The sequence below is a fragment of the Blastomyces gilchristii genome, assembly GCF_000003855.2.
Source record: "Blastomyces gilchristii SLH14081 genomic scaffold supercont1.32, whole genome shotgun sequence".
In the NCBI taxonomy this organism is placed as follows: Eukaryota; Fungi; Ascomycota; class Eurotiomycetes; order Onygenales; family Ajellomycetaceae; genus Blastomyces; species Blastomyces gilchristii.
In genome coordinates, this window is record NW_003101651.1 from 28,283 (window position 1) to 47,144 (window position 18,862).

The window sequence follows — 18,862 nt, forward strand, 5'->3', positions numbered from 1 at the left end:
GAACAGTAGTTCTCACTACAGCTATAGAAGATATAAAGATTTCAGTGAAAGAAATAAATATACTATTAAATAATATTCACTATGTTCTGAAGTTAGAAGTGAATCTCATGAGTATAAGTAAGCTTATACATCAGAGTTATATCTATAAGCAGTTAATATATAAGAATAATTATACTATGTTAATTATGTCTTCTGACTGCATATTCTCATTTATAGCAAGATTAAATGAGAATGATATCTATGAGATGAAAAGACTGATTATATACAGAGACTTGATTCAGTTTGCTATACTCAATGATGATTTTGAACCTGTGAACACATTATAAGTGAAAGATGATACAATATTGACATTGTCTGACAGAAATAATACAAAGATTATAGAACTTATAATAATACAATGATATTAAAAACTAGAATATCTAAATCTCATAAATATTATAAAAATAACAGCAGATTCATATCTAGAGATGAGAATTATTAATTAATAAGCTTTATCATTCTATAAAGTCTGTGTTCAGATAAAAATGATATATTCAATCTTCATATCTATAACATGAGCTGTTAAACTGATAATGAGATTCTTTATCAATCTGACAGAGAGTGAAAAAACACTTTTCAACAGAAATGACACACTTACTAGAGAGAGTGTAAGTTATTGATTGAGTATAATAAACAATACAATTCATTATAGATAAGTAATTCTTATAATAAGAAAGAGAGAATCTACTATAAGATTAATGAATTTAATTACAGATATTAAGATAACTATATAATATTGAGTTAAGACTCTACACTGAAATGATGAAGAAGAGTTCAAAAGTCAAGAACTTAAGATCTACTGTCAGAATAAAGAAATAGTATATGAAATAACTACATCTGATACATCATAATCAAATGACTCAGTGAAATATATAAATTAAATAGTTACAGAAAAGATACAAAGCTTACTATTTAATAGTGAATTAGAAAGAGAACTTTGAGATGAAGTAATACAAGTCATGATTATGATAATCAATACATTCTCAATATTAATAAAGATATTTGAATGTAAGAAAGAAATACTACTTACATTTTTTAAAGCTTGAACTAAGATGCAATCTTTTGTTCATTGAATACAGAGATGAAGATGCAAGATCTACAAGAAGAATTTAAAAGTATTAAATAAGCTCATAAATAGAACTGATGATAAAAAATAATAACTGATTGAATATCAAGAATTATATCAATATCATGTATGAGATTCTGTTGCACATTATCTTGAGATTATATGAGATATTATATTTGATAAAGCTCTTGACATAAGTGTAAATACATCTGTAAATATAGTGAGAAAATTCAATGAATTGTCTAATCAATTGAATATTCTGAATGTCAGAGAGAGATGACAACACTATCTTCTAAGAAGACTTATAAAGAAAAAGTCAGATATTTTAAAGATAATTGTTAATAAGTAGACTGGCCGGCGGGACCATGAATTTCACATTTGATTTCATTTGGTCTGGTCTCATACATTTCTTGGCGTGAGTCCCACCAGAACCAAGCCTCAAAAAAATCTGAAAATGAATCATTTCTGAGAGAAATGATGTGAAAAATGACCAGATTTAATTCAAGAACAGTGAAATGAGAGTAATTTCTCAGAATAAACTGTGAAAGATAATCATTCTTTTAAAATCAGAATGAGACTGAGACTGAAGATTAAAATCAGTTCTATTCAGTTCATTCAGTGATTACTTATATAATCAGAATTTGATAACAATTATTGATAACACTTATGAAATAACTAAATATATTCTTATATAAGTTTATTCTTCACTTTCTCATGAAAACTACACTTCTCTGATATACTGTGATCAGAGGTATTACACTGTCTGATAATTTCATGTTTTACAATCATGAGTTTCTTGATTATTTCTTCTTATAATTGTTCTCAGTAATAGTGATAAATATCTCAACTTGAGTTGAACTTTCACTTCATTCTCATCTCTGTCAATGAAATTGTCAGAATATCATATATTATCAGTACAATAGTTGAATATATACTCTCAATAATTTTTTATAACTCTAGAATTGATTTAGTGTGTAAATTCATCAGATTATCTTAAAAATAGCAGTTAAATTCAGTTTTATAAGCATGTAGTTTTATCTGATTTTCAGTTGTAATCAATGTATATAAGTTCTGTTTCAAAGTTAGTATTATAGTTCTATATAATATGAAGTGTTATCAAAGATTATTACTTACTAGAAAATTGTATTTCACTGTCTTCATATCTTGAACATCTGCTCATTCAAATCTCTGATAGTTGATATTATAGTAGTCTCAGACTAATTTGATATATAAGTCTCATTTCTTCTCTATTCAATCTTGAGAAGTGTAGATATTAACTTGACAGAAGAAATCTAGTAGAGCTGCTATAGTATAGTACTCTGTAAAAGATTGTTCAGTTTTACTGTAGTAATATATCAGTTTATTTCTTACAGTAATAATAGTCTGCACTATAACATTATCTCAGACTAAATTTCTTTTTAAGTGATTCAACTGCTTCTCAAGATGAGTAAATAAACTGTTATATACTCATCAGACTGACTGCAGTATTGATATACAAGTGATTGAGACTGTCTTCATTGTCTTATAAAACTGAAACAGTAAATCAATCATATATTTCAACTGAGTTCACTTCATATTAGAAAGTTTTAATATCTGAATCTTTTCTCAATCAGAGTGTTACACTCAATGATTAATTATCTGACATAATTAAAGAGTCTGAACAGTTATCTTATATATTAAACTTCACTGTATTCTAATATTCTGTATCATATTCAGTGATATGACTGATTTATTTATTTATTGAATATCATGAAATTTATTATTATTGTTTAGAGAAGATACAAATCATATTAATAATATTTTAAATCTGTGATATTTAAATTATTAGTCAATCTATTCAAAATTAATAGTAGTGTTATTAAAAAATATTATTAAAAAGTAATATTAAAAAGTGTTATTAAAAAATATTATCTTTTATAAAGTGAATGTAAAAGTTACTTGAGTAATTACTTTCATTTCATTCTCATTTCAAGAATCAGTCATCTCATTATTCTTTATCTCAATGTTAAGATTCTTTATCAGTGTTTGTATCACAAGTTGAATCACATGAGTAATACAGAGAATATGACCTTGTTTATTATTTCAGAAATACAAAGTCAATTTTTACTTCAAGCTCTTCATCATAGTATAGTTATTCACAGTATTATCAGTTGTAATTATAAGAAGACTGAGACTAATATCTCAATAGTCATTTTTAATTACAGTTATTAATATTTCTGTTATATAATTCTCAGTATAACTACTGATCAATGATTCAAATTCAATTAATGTCTCTTAATAAGTTCAGTTTTCATCAATATAATAACATATAACTCTTATAAATGTAAGATTATTTATACTAGTTCATGTATTCACTGTGAGAGACACTCTTCAATAATTCTTCAACTCTGATTCTAGATATTGTATATTAACTTTATAGTGTATCTCAAGATTGAACTGAAGACAGAATTAATATGAAATATAAAGATTTGAATTAAGCATTTGAAGAAGTGTTTAGAATTCAGAGTTTTCAATTGATTGAAGAAGAAGATTCAGAGATATATATATACAAAAGTAATTATTCACAGAAGTTATCAGATGAGAGTTATGAAATCAGAGTACTAATACATGATCATTTTCACATGATTTTCTTCAAATTAGAAAGTTAGTATTATTAAAAATCATTATCTAGTAGAGTAACTTATCAGTTCAGTAGTAATTTTCTGATTATTTTTCTTTTATTGTCTGCATTCTGATGACTTCAGATATCAGAAAATTTCTTCAGAGTTATAATCAGTTTATAATAAATATTTCTGAATGAAGTTATAGTAATTACAGTAGAGAGATAACTCTTCAGTAATCTATAATATAATCTGTTAATAATTATTTTATAGTTTATCTCAGTATTTATGTGGAGTTTTTCATAAATTTCATGATCTGAAATCAGATGTAAAGAATGAAGTGATTATTTATTATAATTGAAAGAGAGTATTCTGTGTTGAATTGTAAATAACATAGACTTTGTAATTCACAGTGATTTCTTGAAGAGTTTATAAATCTTCAATAGAAGTAAAAGAAGTGAAAGAAGTGAATTCAGAAGATATGATAATAATTTGAGAAAGATAATAATTTATTTTCAATAACTGATCACTGATGTGTGTAAGAAGAATTAATATAAGAGAAAATAATCTTGTTTTTTAACTTAGTTATAATTTTAGTACTAACTCAGATTGAATATTATTAATGTATAAAAGTAAATAAATAATCTTGATTAATCTCTATCATATTTCTTGAAATATATTAATATTGTAAAAGAGAGTGTTATTAAATTACATTATCAGATAATATTATTAAAAATATATTAATATTATGAATATCAATGTTGAAAAAATGTTGATACTTATACATTATAGTGATTTATGAATCATGATAGTTAAATATATATATATATATATATTTTTCCTGACTTGATTACAACTTGTACAATAATTTTTGAAAACTCAAAATCAATTTTAATTATTAATAATTATGAACTTATAACTAACTAATATAAAAAGAAAAAAACTTTTTCTACTTCTTCTCTTTCTTATTCTTCTTATCATTCTTCATAATTCACTTCTTATTCTTCTTTTTCTTCTTCTTCTTCTCATCTGAGATGATAATTATCTTAAAATCTCTCTTCACTATCTTCTCAGAGAAGAGTTCTCACTGCTTTCTCTCAGCCAGGTCAATCTGTATCTCAAAATCTTACATTTTCTGATCTGCTGTCTCAGGTTTCATCTCAGCAGTAAGCAGATTGATATGCTCAGAGAGCAGAGCTGTCTTCTCAATATTCTGAATTATGAAGTGTATTCAAGACCTGAATAAGATCTTAATTCTCTTCTTCTCTATCAGCTTCTGCTAATCAATTAGAGAATAAAAGCATTATCAAAAATCATTATCTCTCAATAAATAAAAAACTTATCAGTTTTAACTTTTTTATCTCTTACTTCAACATTCTCTTAATCTTCTTCTGCTATTACTTATTTACAGTAATACTCTTCTTCTCTCTTTCTCTCTTTATCTTGAACTTAAATTATTCTCAGAACTTCTTCTGATCTTATCACTACTGTATAAGACTCTTCACTATCTTCTTCTTCAATCTCTCACAGGCAGTGTCATCTGCATTATTTCTATACTTAGTTCAGTCTAAATCTATCAGAAGTGTTACTTAAAATCATTATTATTCTACTCTCTTACAGAGTCTCTTCAAGGCATTATAACATGTCTTGTGATCTATCTTCTCTCACTTAAACATCTTCTTCTTCTCTCTCTTCAATCTGTGACAGTGCTCACACATCTTGATAATTCACAGAACTGCAGAATATTTGAAGAGAGATGACATAATTGATTTTAATAAGTGTTGAACAGAGATGAAGGTAGGAGAGACAGTCAGAAATGATATAATAATAGTGATAATAATGATGATGATAATGATAATGATGATGATGATAGTGATAATAATAATAATGATGATAATAGTGATGATAATAATGATGATGATAATAATAGAAGAGAGAGTGTATTGAAATATATTACTGACTTATTAAATATAAAGAGACAAAGAAAATATTAACAGCTTTTAGAGATATACAGAAACAGCTATAGTATTGCATAGCAATATTATCTTCATTCAATGTATACAGTGTTGATATTCTTTGTATACAGTTATCATATAATCTATATCAGAGATACATGCAGAAAACAGATCTTTATTACTAAAAAGAATAATTGCAGTGATTCTCTGTTTTTATATTATAAAGATAAGTTATTCTTATTTCTTTCTTCTCTCTTTTCTCTTCTTCTTCAATTCATCACTAAGTTCAAGCTGATATGAAAACTATTAAAACACTCTCAGAAATTCTCAAATTGAAGAGTATAGACTAATCAAATTTTAAATGCAGAAGAATCAAATTATATTCAATATTACTAATTATTCATCTTCTTTTAATAAAATCACAGTTGTATCTTTTCTCTTCTCTCTCAAATGAAACATAGTCTGTGAAAAGTGAGTATCATGTCAGATTATAATAATCAACACAGTCTCAGCATGCAGAGCTGTATATACACAGTGCATACTGAACTGAGAGACTGTATAAATTACAAATCAGCATCAGTATCTCAGAGAGAGCTGTGCAGTATAAGAAAGCTGCAACTCTCAGTCACATGTACAGAGAGTGAATCATCACAGTAAGTGCATATGCATTGTATAAAAATAACACTTTTTAATAATACTCAGTCTCTGATATTATGAAAATAGAGTCTCTCTGTGAGATTTATTTTTATCAGAAGTCAGAGAATCTTATATTTCTCAAGATCATCTTCACATATCTTATTCATGAAATTGATGAGAGAAATCATCAATTTCAGTATTCTGTTCTTAATATCATGTAAGTGACAGCAGAGTTCACCCTGATCACACTTTTTAAGTGTATATTTTCTAAATATTCATATTTATACAGATATATACTGATTATTTATTAGATGATATTAAGATAATAATTCATCACAGCTGTGTTACTCTCACTGTGAGAAATACACAGTTGATGATAAACATTATAAAGACTCTGAAAAGTAAGTATTTTGAAAATACTGCAGCTCTGCAATCTTGATTTTTTTTGTTTTTATTTTTTTTCTTTTCTCTTTTTTTTTCATTCTGATTTTTTCTTATTTTTATTTTGTTTTTTGTTTTTTGTTTTTTTTTTTATATTTTATATTTTTTTCATAATTAAAATTATATGAATTATAATCTGTGTTTAGAAAAGTAATGATATTTGATAACACTCTCTGTTGAATTTTTAACAAATGAGTACTATATAGACTGACCGCCGGGATTATGAATTTTACATTTGATCTCATTTGATCTGATTCTATACATTTCTTGGCGTGAATCCTGCTGGGACTGGCTATCAAAAAAACATGTAAAGTGACTATATATCAGATCTTAAAATGAAACCATGACTTGAAAAAAATAAGAAAGTGATTTCATTTGATCTCATTTAGTCTCATTCTTGACATAAAGTTACTATTTTTAGACATTTTAAGGTTTTTTTTAGACTATTTTTAATTTTTTAAAAAGTAACACTTTTTGATAACACTCAAATGAGATTTAAAGTCATTTAAAGCAATAAAAATAATTTAAATTGAGAAGTGGAAATCATGATCTTATTTGAAAAATGTGACAAGAGTAGACAGTAAGTCTCACTGAAACAGTATGAAACTACTATCTAATGTTAAAACTGTGTAATGAGATCAGTTGAATTGGTAATGAGACTATCAAAAAATCTGGTCCTGGTCTCAGACACGGTCACACGGTTAGTCTAGTACTATATTATGATATTATGTAAGTGAGAAGTGATTTCATAATCTCATTTAATGTCATTCTCAATAATGAGATCAGAATGAAAATGTGACAAAGAATTCAAACATATTCTTTATTCAGAACTAGATTTTTATTTGAAAAGTGAATCTGAGATCTTTAATATTTGAAATAACATGATTTGAGATCAATGTGATGAACACAAATCATAACCGGGAGTAATGCTTTTAGGCAATGTGATAACTGTAAAGTTTGATTCTGGTCTCAGACACGGTCACACGGTCAGTCTATTAATAAGAACTTAGAGAGTGTAATTAATTCAATCTATCTTCTAGATAATAAGACACAGCTTATCATGAATAAAAAGTTCAAAGACTCTGTTAATAAGAATGATTCTATTCTAAGTATTCTAATAGACTGATTAACTACACTGATAAAAGCTAAGAGAAGCTCAGACTGAGACTATTAATATAAGATAATGAAAAAGAAGATTAAGATATTTGAATAGAAGAAGATATATATTATTATTAAGAAGACTCTGGAAATGAATATTCTTACAGATAAATGAGTATACAATTAAAAATTCAATAATAAGAGAGAAATCATTCATTTTAGAGCTTGCTGAGTGATTAGAGAGTTTTTATAATAACAGAGTATTTATTATATGAGATTGTATACTGCCGTGATATCAGAGTCTACATTATATAGTCTATTTACTATATTAACTGTCAAAGAATGAAAGATTAAATTAATTGACTATGTATGTGAGTTTTTAAATAATATATTATCTCAGAATGAGATGATCTATATACAACTACTCACAGATATTAAATATAACAGAGAAAACTTAATAAGACTACTTTATCAGAGTCTATATAAAATAAAGCAAGCTGTAAGAGTATAATATTTCCTCATAATAAAGTATCTAACACTATATTGAGATTCAAGATATTATCTTATGACAGTGAATTTCTATATTATTCTGTTTACAAGATCTATCTGATATTACATGTCAATGATTATTAGATAACAGAATCTCAAGAATAGCAATTAGATTGAGTATTAAGAGAGATTGTAAAGAGATTTGAGATAAAGAATATTGAAGAGATTAAGCTATATCTTAAAATGAAGATTAAATACTAGTGAAATAATAATCTAGTAGTTATATAGAGCTGTTATATTGAGAAGGTTCTTGAAGATTTCAGTATGAATAAGATAAATTCAGCTGACATCTCAATAGCAGCTAGTATATGACTGGAATTCTCACCTGATAAAAGAGAAGAATTGAATGATGACTTTACAGCTATAAGATATTGTCAAGAATTAAAATTATTGTAATATTTAATCTCAAGCAGCTGATCAGATCTGATGTTTATAATCAACTATCTCTTGTATTTTAACTTATATTTATATAAAGCATGTTGAGCAGTGTTAAAGCATGTTCTACATTATGATAAGAAGATGAAAAATTATAATATATTATATAGAAAAGAGATCAGTGATAAGAGTCTGAGTTCTGTAGTATACTGCAATTCAGACTGAGTGAGAGTGAATTCTCAATACAAATTAACTATCAGCTATATTATATTGATTAATGAGTCACTGATCTCATAATAATCACAAAGACAGATATCTATCATTAAATCAATCACAGAAGCTGAATATATAACAGCTAGTAAGACAGCTTGTAAGATAATCTGACTGAATAATATATTATATGACACTGAGTTGATGAATGATGAAAAAGTGAAAATATGCTCACATCTATGAGTTGATAATAAGAGAGCAATCAATCTAGCAAAGAGAGAATTCTTAACATGAAGATTATATTATATTGAGATTAGATATCATATTCTCTGTGATTTGATTGAAAAAGAAGAAATCATGATGAAACATGTTGATTCTACAGTGAACATAGCTGACAGCCTTATCAAGCCACTGATGAAGCCTGCATTTGAAGATTTTATCAAAAGAATTAGCATTCAGGAAATTGAGAAGAAGGAATGATTGAATAATAATAATGATACAGTGAATCAATGAATTTTGCATGTATTTCTTGATTTTTACAGTTATTGCTGTACGGACGTCTTTCCTAATGAGGAAATCAGGGTCTGATTGATGTAATTAATTATTATTGCATTTTTGAAAGATTTGAGGATGAGAGAGGCCGCGGGTGGCGGCTTATTATAGGCCACGGTGTAGCAAGGGGGGGTGTTGGTGATTACTACACCTACCCTAGTCACGTGCCACCCCAACCTATTTAGTGTAACCCGCGTAGTTAGATTACAACAGAATAACGTTATCCTCCAAGACGACGGTGCCTTCGCTGCTGTAATAGCAAATTATTATTAAATACCCGTAGTCCAACTGTTGGTGCTGCTGACCATAACCCTCCTCATCCTATTCCCAACGATGGCAAGTCCTTTAAGGCCACTCCAGGTCGCCATTCAGCGGTATCCGTCCACGATCGTGGCTGAAACGATGTCTTGTACACTGGGACAGCGTCCTAATCTGTCCGAACATGAAATTACTGGTACTCGCTCATTATTTGAGCTTGTTCGTGGTTACCTTTCTGGGCTGATAGCTCACCTGATGTCAGTCATACAACGGTGCAAATATATGATCGCATGGCCAAAATCTCCAGTACTGGAGGAGAACGCAATAGAAGTGTCAGAAGGCGGCGAATCCTCTTTGTTGCTCCTAACAGGTTATGGCCTCCGGCTGAATACTATCGACCACAATAACATCAGTGGCATAATCACTGTCCATGCTGACTCGCACTCACATCTTCAGAAGATTAAGAGCGGGGGAAAGATAGAAGCTGAAATAAACACATCAGCAGGCTATGGTTATCGGCTATTCCCCGACTGGCAAACATCATACCTTTGGTATGACCCTTTGTGGCTCCAAAATCCTACTAATGAAAGCCACATCGATGAAAAGACGATCGAGGATCGTTATCCTACTTTAGCGCCTTTCTACTTGGCCTGGAGGGACATCTATGAAAAATCATTCGAGCAACAAGGATGTGATAGGGGCAGTGGATTGGAACCCTTCCCTGACATTGCTGATCGTGTAGCCTGGGAGGTAGAAGGCTTTCTGATCGCTTGCTGGCTAGTGCTGCAGGATGATACAGAACGAGTGACATATACCATTCTGGCGGGCACCTATCAGATTGACAAGAAGAGCACGGACTCGGTTTTGCGGCAGTTCCTGATAGATGAAGACGACATCATCAGACGTGACGATCACTGAGTCGCCGCTTCACGTTTGCCCTTCCATGTGCCATGTTGTTACCTCGATCTGACCTGGTTGCCGGTACTGTCGGGTATTATATCTTACAAAGTAGATAGTGATGTCATGGCCCGGACATTGGACCGTGGGATCTGCTTCAGGAAAATAAGGATGTTGGCATCGTGCCTCTACTCTGTCGCGATTTTTTATTTTTTATTTATATATTTATTTATTTTAATTCGTGTTACAATGATTCTAGTACACTCTATTACTATCTCTGTGAACCAAACATGGAAGACTTGCTCCTGAGTTAAGAAGCAGACATGTACTCCTTATATATAGAGTGGTGTGCGTCGCCTTCACTCATCTGTAACTGTTAATGGGTTGTTCAATCACGGAAGCATCGCGAAATCGTCGTCCCCTTATTTTTGTGGTGGATGAACCATACTCGCCAAGTCTGAATTTCTCAAAAATGGGGCTAGTATTGAAATTTTCTGCAGCAACTAAATTCCGCTCACCCACCCCAAACCTTGCTTCATGCATTGCTGCCTTAACAAAGTCACATGAAATAGAGAAGGACCCAAAATCTTGCCCAGCAGCAAATGCCTTTGCCCCTCCATCTCTTTGGCAGATTTCTTTAACTGAAAGAGTTTTTCTTCTGTTGAGAAGATTTGTCTCTCATAAGTGAGATTGGAGTCCATACCATCTGATCATACAGCTGTTTAGGATAAAAAAGTAACCCTTCTGCATCTTCAAAACGTGCGTAAGTTCGGTATGATCTCAACCCAAAACCACATTAGTCATTTATTAACATTCAAATAGAGCTTTACTCGACTGGCTCCTCTACACTAAACACAATGGCCGAAGCGGTACATAAATCAAAACCCGAGACTGCGATCCTAGCTAATGACACATTGACCTAGATTGGAGACGAAGTCAAGCAAAAATGGTATATACAAGCTCATATATTTTCCGGCATTGACTACGAAAGAACAATAACAGTTGAAGATGCAGCACTGTTCCAAGTAATGAAGCCAGGGGATATAAAAGAGGGGGACATAAAAGACACCCAGCTGCTGGACAAGAGAAATCTCAAGACAGAAGAGTCATTCCTAGTTCCTAAATACCACGAGGTGGAGGTGATACATGGCTGGGTGACACTGACCAGATCCACTGCATCCTGAACATATTGATGATTTGAAACACCTGTCTTCGACCAGTCCAAAGTGTGATGGAAATATCCTTTTCCTCCTCTTCTGATATCAAGACTGACAAGCATTTTGTTGTTGATTCTCCCGTTCTTCTTTCTGACACTCATTGATTGCTACGTGGATGACATCAGTCAATAAGTTCTCAAGAAGGAGAATAAGGCTGATTGGAGATTTTGAGAACATAAATTGAATTTCTGCAGTATTGTATTGTTAGCAGCATTTAAAGCATCTGATATTATTATGATACCTACTCCTGCTATTTTGTGTTTGTTGCCTAGCAATGAGCATTGTGCTTGTTTCCTGCATGTTCTGTGCCTCCAATGCGCTGCTTGGTGACCGAGATCCAGCCTCCAGCTCCTGCAAGTGGTCTTGATGATCTTGAGTGTGTGCGTCTGAACTCCAAGCCATCCTGTCATGCCATATATCGCGATCATTTACTTGGCCTTCTGAAGCCCTGTCCCGCGAAGACGAATCATCCCAGCGGCGCTTTCCAGTGCATCGCGCTTTATCAGTCCTGTTTTCAGCATCAAACTCGAGCATGAAGTACCCTAATTTCATCAGTTTATATCCTCAGAGGGTATATTTGGAGCTGCATCTTTCCTGAACACAGATATGTTTTCTAACTCAGAGCTCACTGCTATTATCATTTGAATCTCCTGATGAAATATCCATTTCTCAGGCAAAGGCTTCACATGCAGGTATGGTTCTGCATAGTCCATCAAACATTTGAATTTGATATGACTCATTTTAGTGATATTCAGTGGGTTATAGACTACAGTGATGAGTAGTAAAGCCTGGCAAGATAGGCTGCATATTTCTTGCCATTGTGATGCATGTGTTGAGCTAGCTTTGATTTGTTGTCTGTACAGGACTTCAAGAAATTTGCTGAGCCTTCCATTAACACTGGGAAGGGGCTCTCTTGAGGCATTTTGTAAATGCCGGGTGGGGTCTTCTAGTGAATGGTGGACTGCGCTCCGGGCAGACAACCACATGATTTTGTCCTTTAGCTTACTGTATGTTGAGTCATTCAAATCGATCTCACATATACAGTCACTCATCTTGTCTATTTTCGTGATGATTCCTTCTAGGGTGGCCATTCTGAAAAAGCTCACTCATATCGACAAGTAATGTGGGAGCGTAAAAGTGTGAAGAATGGAATTTTTATTGTTGGGGAAATTGGCAATCAACGAGAAGGCTACGTCTTCTTCAAGTACTTCTGACGCTAAACAAAAGTTAGTTTGGTTCAAGCGGGAACAACAACCTAATAATACGCCAAGTCCGAAATTTTCAATAACAAGGATTTAACTGAAATTCTCATTAATGCTTTAGGCATAGGCGGGATAACACCTTTCTTCTGCAAGCCAAAGAAACTGTGGACAAGGACGAGGACTACTGCATTGCATAGCGAAATGATCATTTTTCCAAATCTCCACACGGTTGAGACTGGTGTGGATGCAAACTAGCATGCGGAGTTTAGTGTGCAGACACGGCGCCATGATTCGGACCTAGATTATTTGTGCATCAAGGCCCGTGCCTGCATAGCACAAGTCAAAATGCAATGCAATAGCTATGTTTGCATGCCATGTCTTACCAAAGCTGCATGTCCCTCTTTATTAATGCTCGTACCCATCCAGAGCAAGTTGGGGTATCCATGTGGTCCAAGCAGGAGAAGACGGCGAAAGAATAGGTGCTCGGAGTGTTGGCAGAATGGCTTATAAGGAGGCACGATTCCCCCCAAAATCCTGAGGCAATCAAGAAAACCGAGCAAAACTATTTCCTTATTCCAACACATTTGTCACTATATCTTTATCGATCACAATGCCCAAACCCACAATGTCTAACGGCACCAAAGCTCCTCCCCCTTCACCTCTTCGCCCCCAAATACCTCCAGGTAGCCCTAACCACGCAAACCCTCCGCAGCCCGTTACAATGGAACAGCTGCAAGAACTTTTCATGGATGTTCTTTGTCAAGCCAAGCAGTCATCAGATTCTTCAACACCAATCGAAGATACGGAGTATTCATCTTCAGATCAAAAACCTGGCTATGATCACCCATGCACTCGCCACTGTCCGTGGAGAGCGTGTGTCTTACAACCATCTGGAGCAGGCCGTGGCATCGAACGAGGAATTCGCCCGCGCATTCAATCGCACGGGGCCTCTCGAGACCATGTACAATTAGGATACGGTGTCGACCCCATGACCGCAGAAGCACGTACTTGCATCTCAGCCTTATTTGTAGAATGATTGAACGAGCAAGTTGCGAAATCCTCGGGCGTGTGGTTTGTTTGCAAACGAGGTGTCCACAAGTTCGTGGAGTCAAGATCGTGGAGACTGTTCGTCGAGTATCCAAGCATGCGGTGGCATGAGATGAATTTGTTCTTTTTCATATTTCTTTCCCATATTTCTCTCTCAATAACTGTATCTAATGACAAAGCGGCTGGAATAACGCTGAATCTCATGAATTGTGTTCTTTGTAAATCGAATTTCTAGCCGCACATCAACGGGAAGCGTAGAGGACGTTCTGTATTGTAGGCACCGTTTCTATCTCACCTGGCCCGGGCTGGCTCTATACATCCTCAAGTAATCTCTGAACCAGTTCCTATCTCATTAAAATCCCATAACGGTCTCTCACGATCGCTCCAAATATGTCTCAAGGGGGTAAGTTGCCACTAGCGTAGATCGGGGGGGCTGAAGGCATATAAAACCAGCCCTTCCTCCCACTTGTCTTCCGTCACTCCATCTTCTCTTGAGTTGTAGGCTACTGGGGCAAAAGAGCTCAGTCACCACCAGCGCACTGCTGGTAGAAGGGCCGATCAAACCCGGGACCGCCAACAAACACCATGACAGATGGAATTTGAAACTGTCATGTGATATCACGACATCAATCACGTGGATTGGCTCATCCCCCGAACAGAAGAACTTAGTTGTTGTAACTAAATATTTATATATCTTATAAAGAACAGGTTCATCGGATAAATAGAACTAGAATATACTCTTATGTGTTAAATTCCTGCTTTCTTTATTGTTACTTGTTGTGATACCCCTTCTCTTTCCTTAGCTACCAGTCTAGCTATCTTCTATTTGCCTCCAAAGCTTCTCTGAGCTATCGTCTTAGCTTCACATCTCGAAGCTCTAACACCCAACACCTTTCCATAACATACCTACCTACCTACACCATCCCCCTCCGGGCATATCATATTCTTATACAGTTTATATCTGTACGCAAAATCATTCTTACACTATACCTACAAAACCACCCGTGGCCGCCAGTGCCAGTGGTTTTGCTCGCAGCGAGCTGCCGTGATGTGTCGGTTTCTAGTATGTCGATGATAAGCCCCTGTTGATCTGAATACGATACCCGCTTATCTACAGCCTTAGGTAGCTGTGTAGATAGCTATACAATATGCTTCTTAACACTATCCACATTTGCTTATATATGAAACTAACATCACCCGCTCCTATCACAGGTATACAAGGGGAGACATGATATCCTGCTGAGCAAACTCATAACAGAACCAAGCCACTCCATCTTAACTCAATCCTATGACTCTCGCCTCAGACTAGTGAGTTCACTCCATAACGCCCGACGGCGATTGAAAAGAAGTCAAAATGGGCCCCCAGCCAGCAAGCCAACTAACCACTCTCGCAGGACACCCGCCGCCCGGTAAACGGTGACGGTTTCGGCGTGGGCTTCTACACCGCACTATCCCTAGGCCCAGACCCATGCATCTTCACCTCTACCCTCCCCGCCTGGAACTGCGAGAACCTCGAACGCCTCGCCTCCAAAACAACTTCCTCTCTCATTTTCGCCCACGTCCGCGCCACCACCGAGGGCGCCCTGGCCGACAACAACTGCCACCCTTTCCAACACAACACGCTCATGTGGATGCACAATGGCAACCTGGGCGGCTGGAAGTATATCAAGCGCCACCTGGCCGACTCGCTGGCGGACAAGTGGTATCTAGGCGTCAAGGGTGGGACGGATAGCGAGTGGGCGTTTGCGCTGTTTCTGGATCTGATGGAGCGGGAGGGCGGGGTTGATCCTAGCTCGGCGCCGGAGGGTGGCTTTGGCCATGCGCTGCTGCGAGAGATCATGGGCAAGACGATCAGTAGGATCAACGAGCTGATTGCAGCGATCCCGGCTGGTTATGGGGTTACGGGTTTGGAGACGAGGAGTTTGCTGAACTTTGCGGTCACGGATGGGCACACGGTTGTATGCACGCGGTATGTGAGTAGTAAGACGGATGAGGCTGCGAGTTTGTATTTTTCGTCCGGGACGAAGTGGAAAGAGGGGAAGACGAAGGGGCATTTTAAGATGGAGAGGCATGACAAGGGGGCGGATATTGTGCTGGTGGCCAGTGAGCCGTTGACGTTTGAAAGACGTGAGTGGTTTTTTAGTCTCTCTCTCTCTCCCCTTTTGTATTTTCTTCTTTTATGCCTTTTTACGCTACAATCTCTTCCCCCCCCCCCAAAAAAAAAAAAAAAAAAAAAAAAAATCCGTACGTGTGTTGCTAAAATCCCATCTAGATAACTGGGTAACCGTCCCCACCAACTCCATGCTCACAATCCACAAACAAACCGTCCTCATCCACCCCATCATCGATGAGTTCTACGACGACGACCCAAACCACGACCGCTCTGCCGGCTTCGCCGTCTCCAAGGGCCTCGTCAGCAAAGCCCCCGGCACCACCGTCTCCCTAGATAATACTAACACGAATGACTCCACCACCACCACCACCAACAACAACAACAACAACAATCCGCCATCCATCTCAGAACCGTTCACGGCTGCTGATACCCCCGGTTTAGCCCCCCGGGTGAAGAAGCAGGGTAACAATGGCGGACCAGGGCTGGATGAATTGGAGCGGGAGATACGACGTGTGCAGCTTCGGGTGTGATTTTTCGCTCTCTTATGGTTCCTGCTGTTGGATAGATACATTGGGGACTCTTTTTGCGTAGGTTTTTTTTGCCTTGGATGGTTTCCCCGGGGGAAGGGGGAAAACCCATTTTAACGACAGGGTTTTTTTTTTTTTTTTTTTTTTTTTTTTTTTTTTTTTTTTTTTTTTTTTTTTTCCTGGTCGGTGTCAGGATTTGATGGCCTGTTAAACAATCAGGGTTTCATTATGTTGATTTGGGATAAAAAAAGAAATCGGCGTCTATCAAGAGGGTGGTGGGTGCCACAGGTGAAAGGAATTGATATTGATAGGATGGATCAACAAGGATAAATATATGGTAGCGGCGAGGAGTTAGTTTTTCCCCTTTTTTGGTTACGCTACGTTACGCCTTATCTTTATGGTTTTGTTATTGATTATCATCCAACCTCCAAACCCTCATTTTTATCCCCCTTTTCGGCCCAAAAACAACAGGCAGTCAGCCAGAGTCAGTTAATCTTTTTTAGAATAGCATTCCGGGATACGCGATTCAATATACCCCCTTGTTAGTTAGAGTTATATATTTCTTCGAAGGAAGTTAAAAGGCAAACGCCCCCAAAGTAACGGTATGTAGACATGAAGTTCCAACATGCCGTGGTAACATGTAACGGGTTTATATACCCAAGCCCTTTGAATAATATAAACAAAACATATCATACAAAACCCATAAACCCCCACCTCAACACCGATGAAACAAAACAATATATCTAGAAGGGAAAAAAGCAAGAAATACAAGTAACCACTAAGTATCCTCCCCCGAAATATTCGCATGCCGAAAATACTTCATCCCCACCCACGCCACAACAACCCACACCCACGCCATCACTGCCGTGCAGATAATAAGCGCAGGATAATACCCCACAATCGGCAGCGTCGGATCATCCTCCAGCTCCGGTGGCGCGTACGGCGTCTCTCCCACATCCCACGCCCAGCTCCACACCCCCAGACAGCTGCCCATGCCCACTACGAAGACCAGCCAGGTTACCAGGAGGATTATCCACCCCCACCACTCCGTCTCGGCGTAGTCCCAGGCTTCTTCGAGGGCGGAGCTGCTGGCGGCGGCCGCGGCGGCTACGGCTGCGGCTGCGGCTGCGGCGGTAGGAGAGGTGGTAGCGGTGGTGTTGGCGCCTGCGGCGGTGGCGTTAGGGAAGTCATCGGATACCGATACCCCTGAGACGCCGGATACGGAGGGGGATGCTGTGGTTGTTGTGGATGGGGGTGCGGCGGGGGTTTCGATGGCAGCTGGCTCGGCGCCTGATAATGATAGGGGGGATTTTACGCGGTGGGAGATGGAGCGGAGGCCGGTGGAGGGCATGTTTGTGGCTGTTTGGGAAACGGGGGGGAAGTAAGAGTCGGAGCTTGAAAAGGGGTTGGAGATTGTGAAAGGGAGGACGCGGCGCGAGGTAGTAGTGGTGGTGGTGTGTCGTGTGTCTGTACCTGGGCCGAGACCGCTACCATTGCTGTTGCTGTTGCTGTTGTTGTTGTTGCTCTTACCGCCGCTGCTGCTGCTGCTGGTTGTTGGTGTTATGGAGATGGTGGACGTTGTGGTGGTGGTGCTGGCGTTGCTGGCAAGGCGGGTAAGCGGGGTTGAAGTTTGTGTTTGACGGGGGTTGGAGGGAAAGGAGAGGAGTTCGGGTTCCATTCTGCGTTGTCTCTGCTATTTTACGACTCACTACCTGATTCTCATCTGATCCTGATCCTGGATAAACTGCTCTTTGCCTTTTGAATCGCACGACTGTCGCTGTCAGATGCACTTCAGATAATATCCTTCATCACCTGAGGATCAAACTCTCTACAATCACTACATTCTCTCACAATGTAGATGAGGACTGTGACATATCTCATAGTGACTTACCAGAGCTTGAATCTATTGATACTTCGTCAGAATTTAAGACCACTGATACTGACACTAATACTCTATGAGCTGGTTATAACTGAACTGTCATGACTCGCAGCAGCTGACTACCATGCTTGATCACTGGCAGATATGACAGTTGAAATTATCTCATGTTGTCAGACATTTCAGCAAAGAAGTTGGACATGA

General features: G+C 36.4%; 5 protein-coding genes across 5 annotated transcripts in view; 3 read left to right on the forward strand and 2 right to left on the reverse strand.

The window, feature by feature from the left end:
• Positions 1–9,854: 9,854 nt before the first annotated feature.
• Positions 9,855–10,697, forward strand: BDBG_08937 (uncharacterized protein; the record flags this gene model as incomplete). The annotated part of the gene is made up of 1 exon (XM_002620596.2): positions 9,855–10,697. One exon carries the CDS (start codon positions 9,855–9,857, stop codon positions 10,695–10,697), a length of 843 nt encoding a protein of 280 aa, XP_002620642.1.
• Positions 10,698–11,795: 1,098 nt separating this feature from the next.
• On the reverse strand, positions 11,796–12,559 carry BDBG_08938 (uncharacterized protein; the record flags this gene model as incomplete). Its single annotated transcript, XM_031723792.1, has 3 exons — positions 11,796–11,944; positions 12,139–12,435; positions 12,523–12,559. 3 exons carry the CDS (start codon positions 12,557–12,559, stop codon positions 11,796–11,798), a joined length of 483 nt encoding a protein of 160 aa, XP_031581121.1.
• A 663-nt stretch (positions 12,560–13,222) lies between these two features.
• BDBG_08939 (uncharacterized protein) lies at positions 13,223–14,503 on the forward strand. Its single transcript, XM_031723793.1, has one exon. The coding sequence runs from the start codon at positions 13,706–13,708 to the stop codon at positions 14,129–14,131; it is 426 nt and encodes a 141-aa protein (XP_031581122.1). The 5' UTR covers positions 13,223–13,705; the 3' UTR covers positions 14,132–14,503.
• Positions 14,504–14,630: 127 nt separating this feature from the next.
• Positions 14,631–17,451, forward strand: BDBG_08940 (glutamine amidotransferase). Its single transcript, XM_031723794.1, has 4 exons — positions 14,631–15,205; positions 15,355–15,450; positions 15,537–16,269; positions 16,415–17,451. The coding sequence occupies exons 1-4, from the start codon at positions 15,191–15,193 to the stop codon at positions 16,783–16,785; spliced, it is 1,215 nt and encodes a 404-aa protein (XP_031581123.1). The 5' UTR covers positions 14,631–15,190; the 3' UTR covers positions 16,786–17,451.
• A 109-nt stretch (positions 17,452–17,560) lies between these two features.
• BDBG_08941 (uncharacterized protein) overlaps positions 17,561–18,862 on the reverse strand; it is a gene marked incomplete at both ends in the record, with an annotated part of 2,327 nt that continues 1,025 nt past the window's right edge. Inside the window, 2 exons of the mRNA XM_002620600.1 lie at positions 17,561–18,383; positions 18,492–18,537. Coding sequence (XP_002620646.1) covers positions 17,561–18,383; positions 18,492–18,537 — 869 coding nt within the window. The remainder of the gene's footprint in view (positions 18,384–18,491; positions 18,538–18,862) is intronic.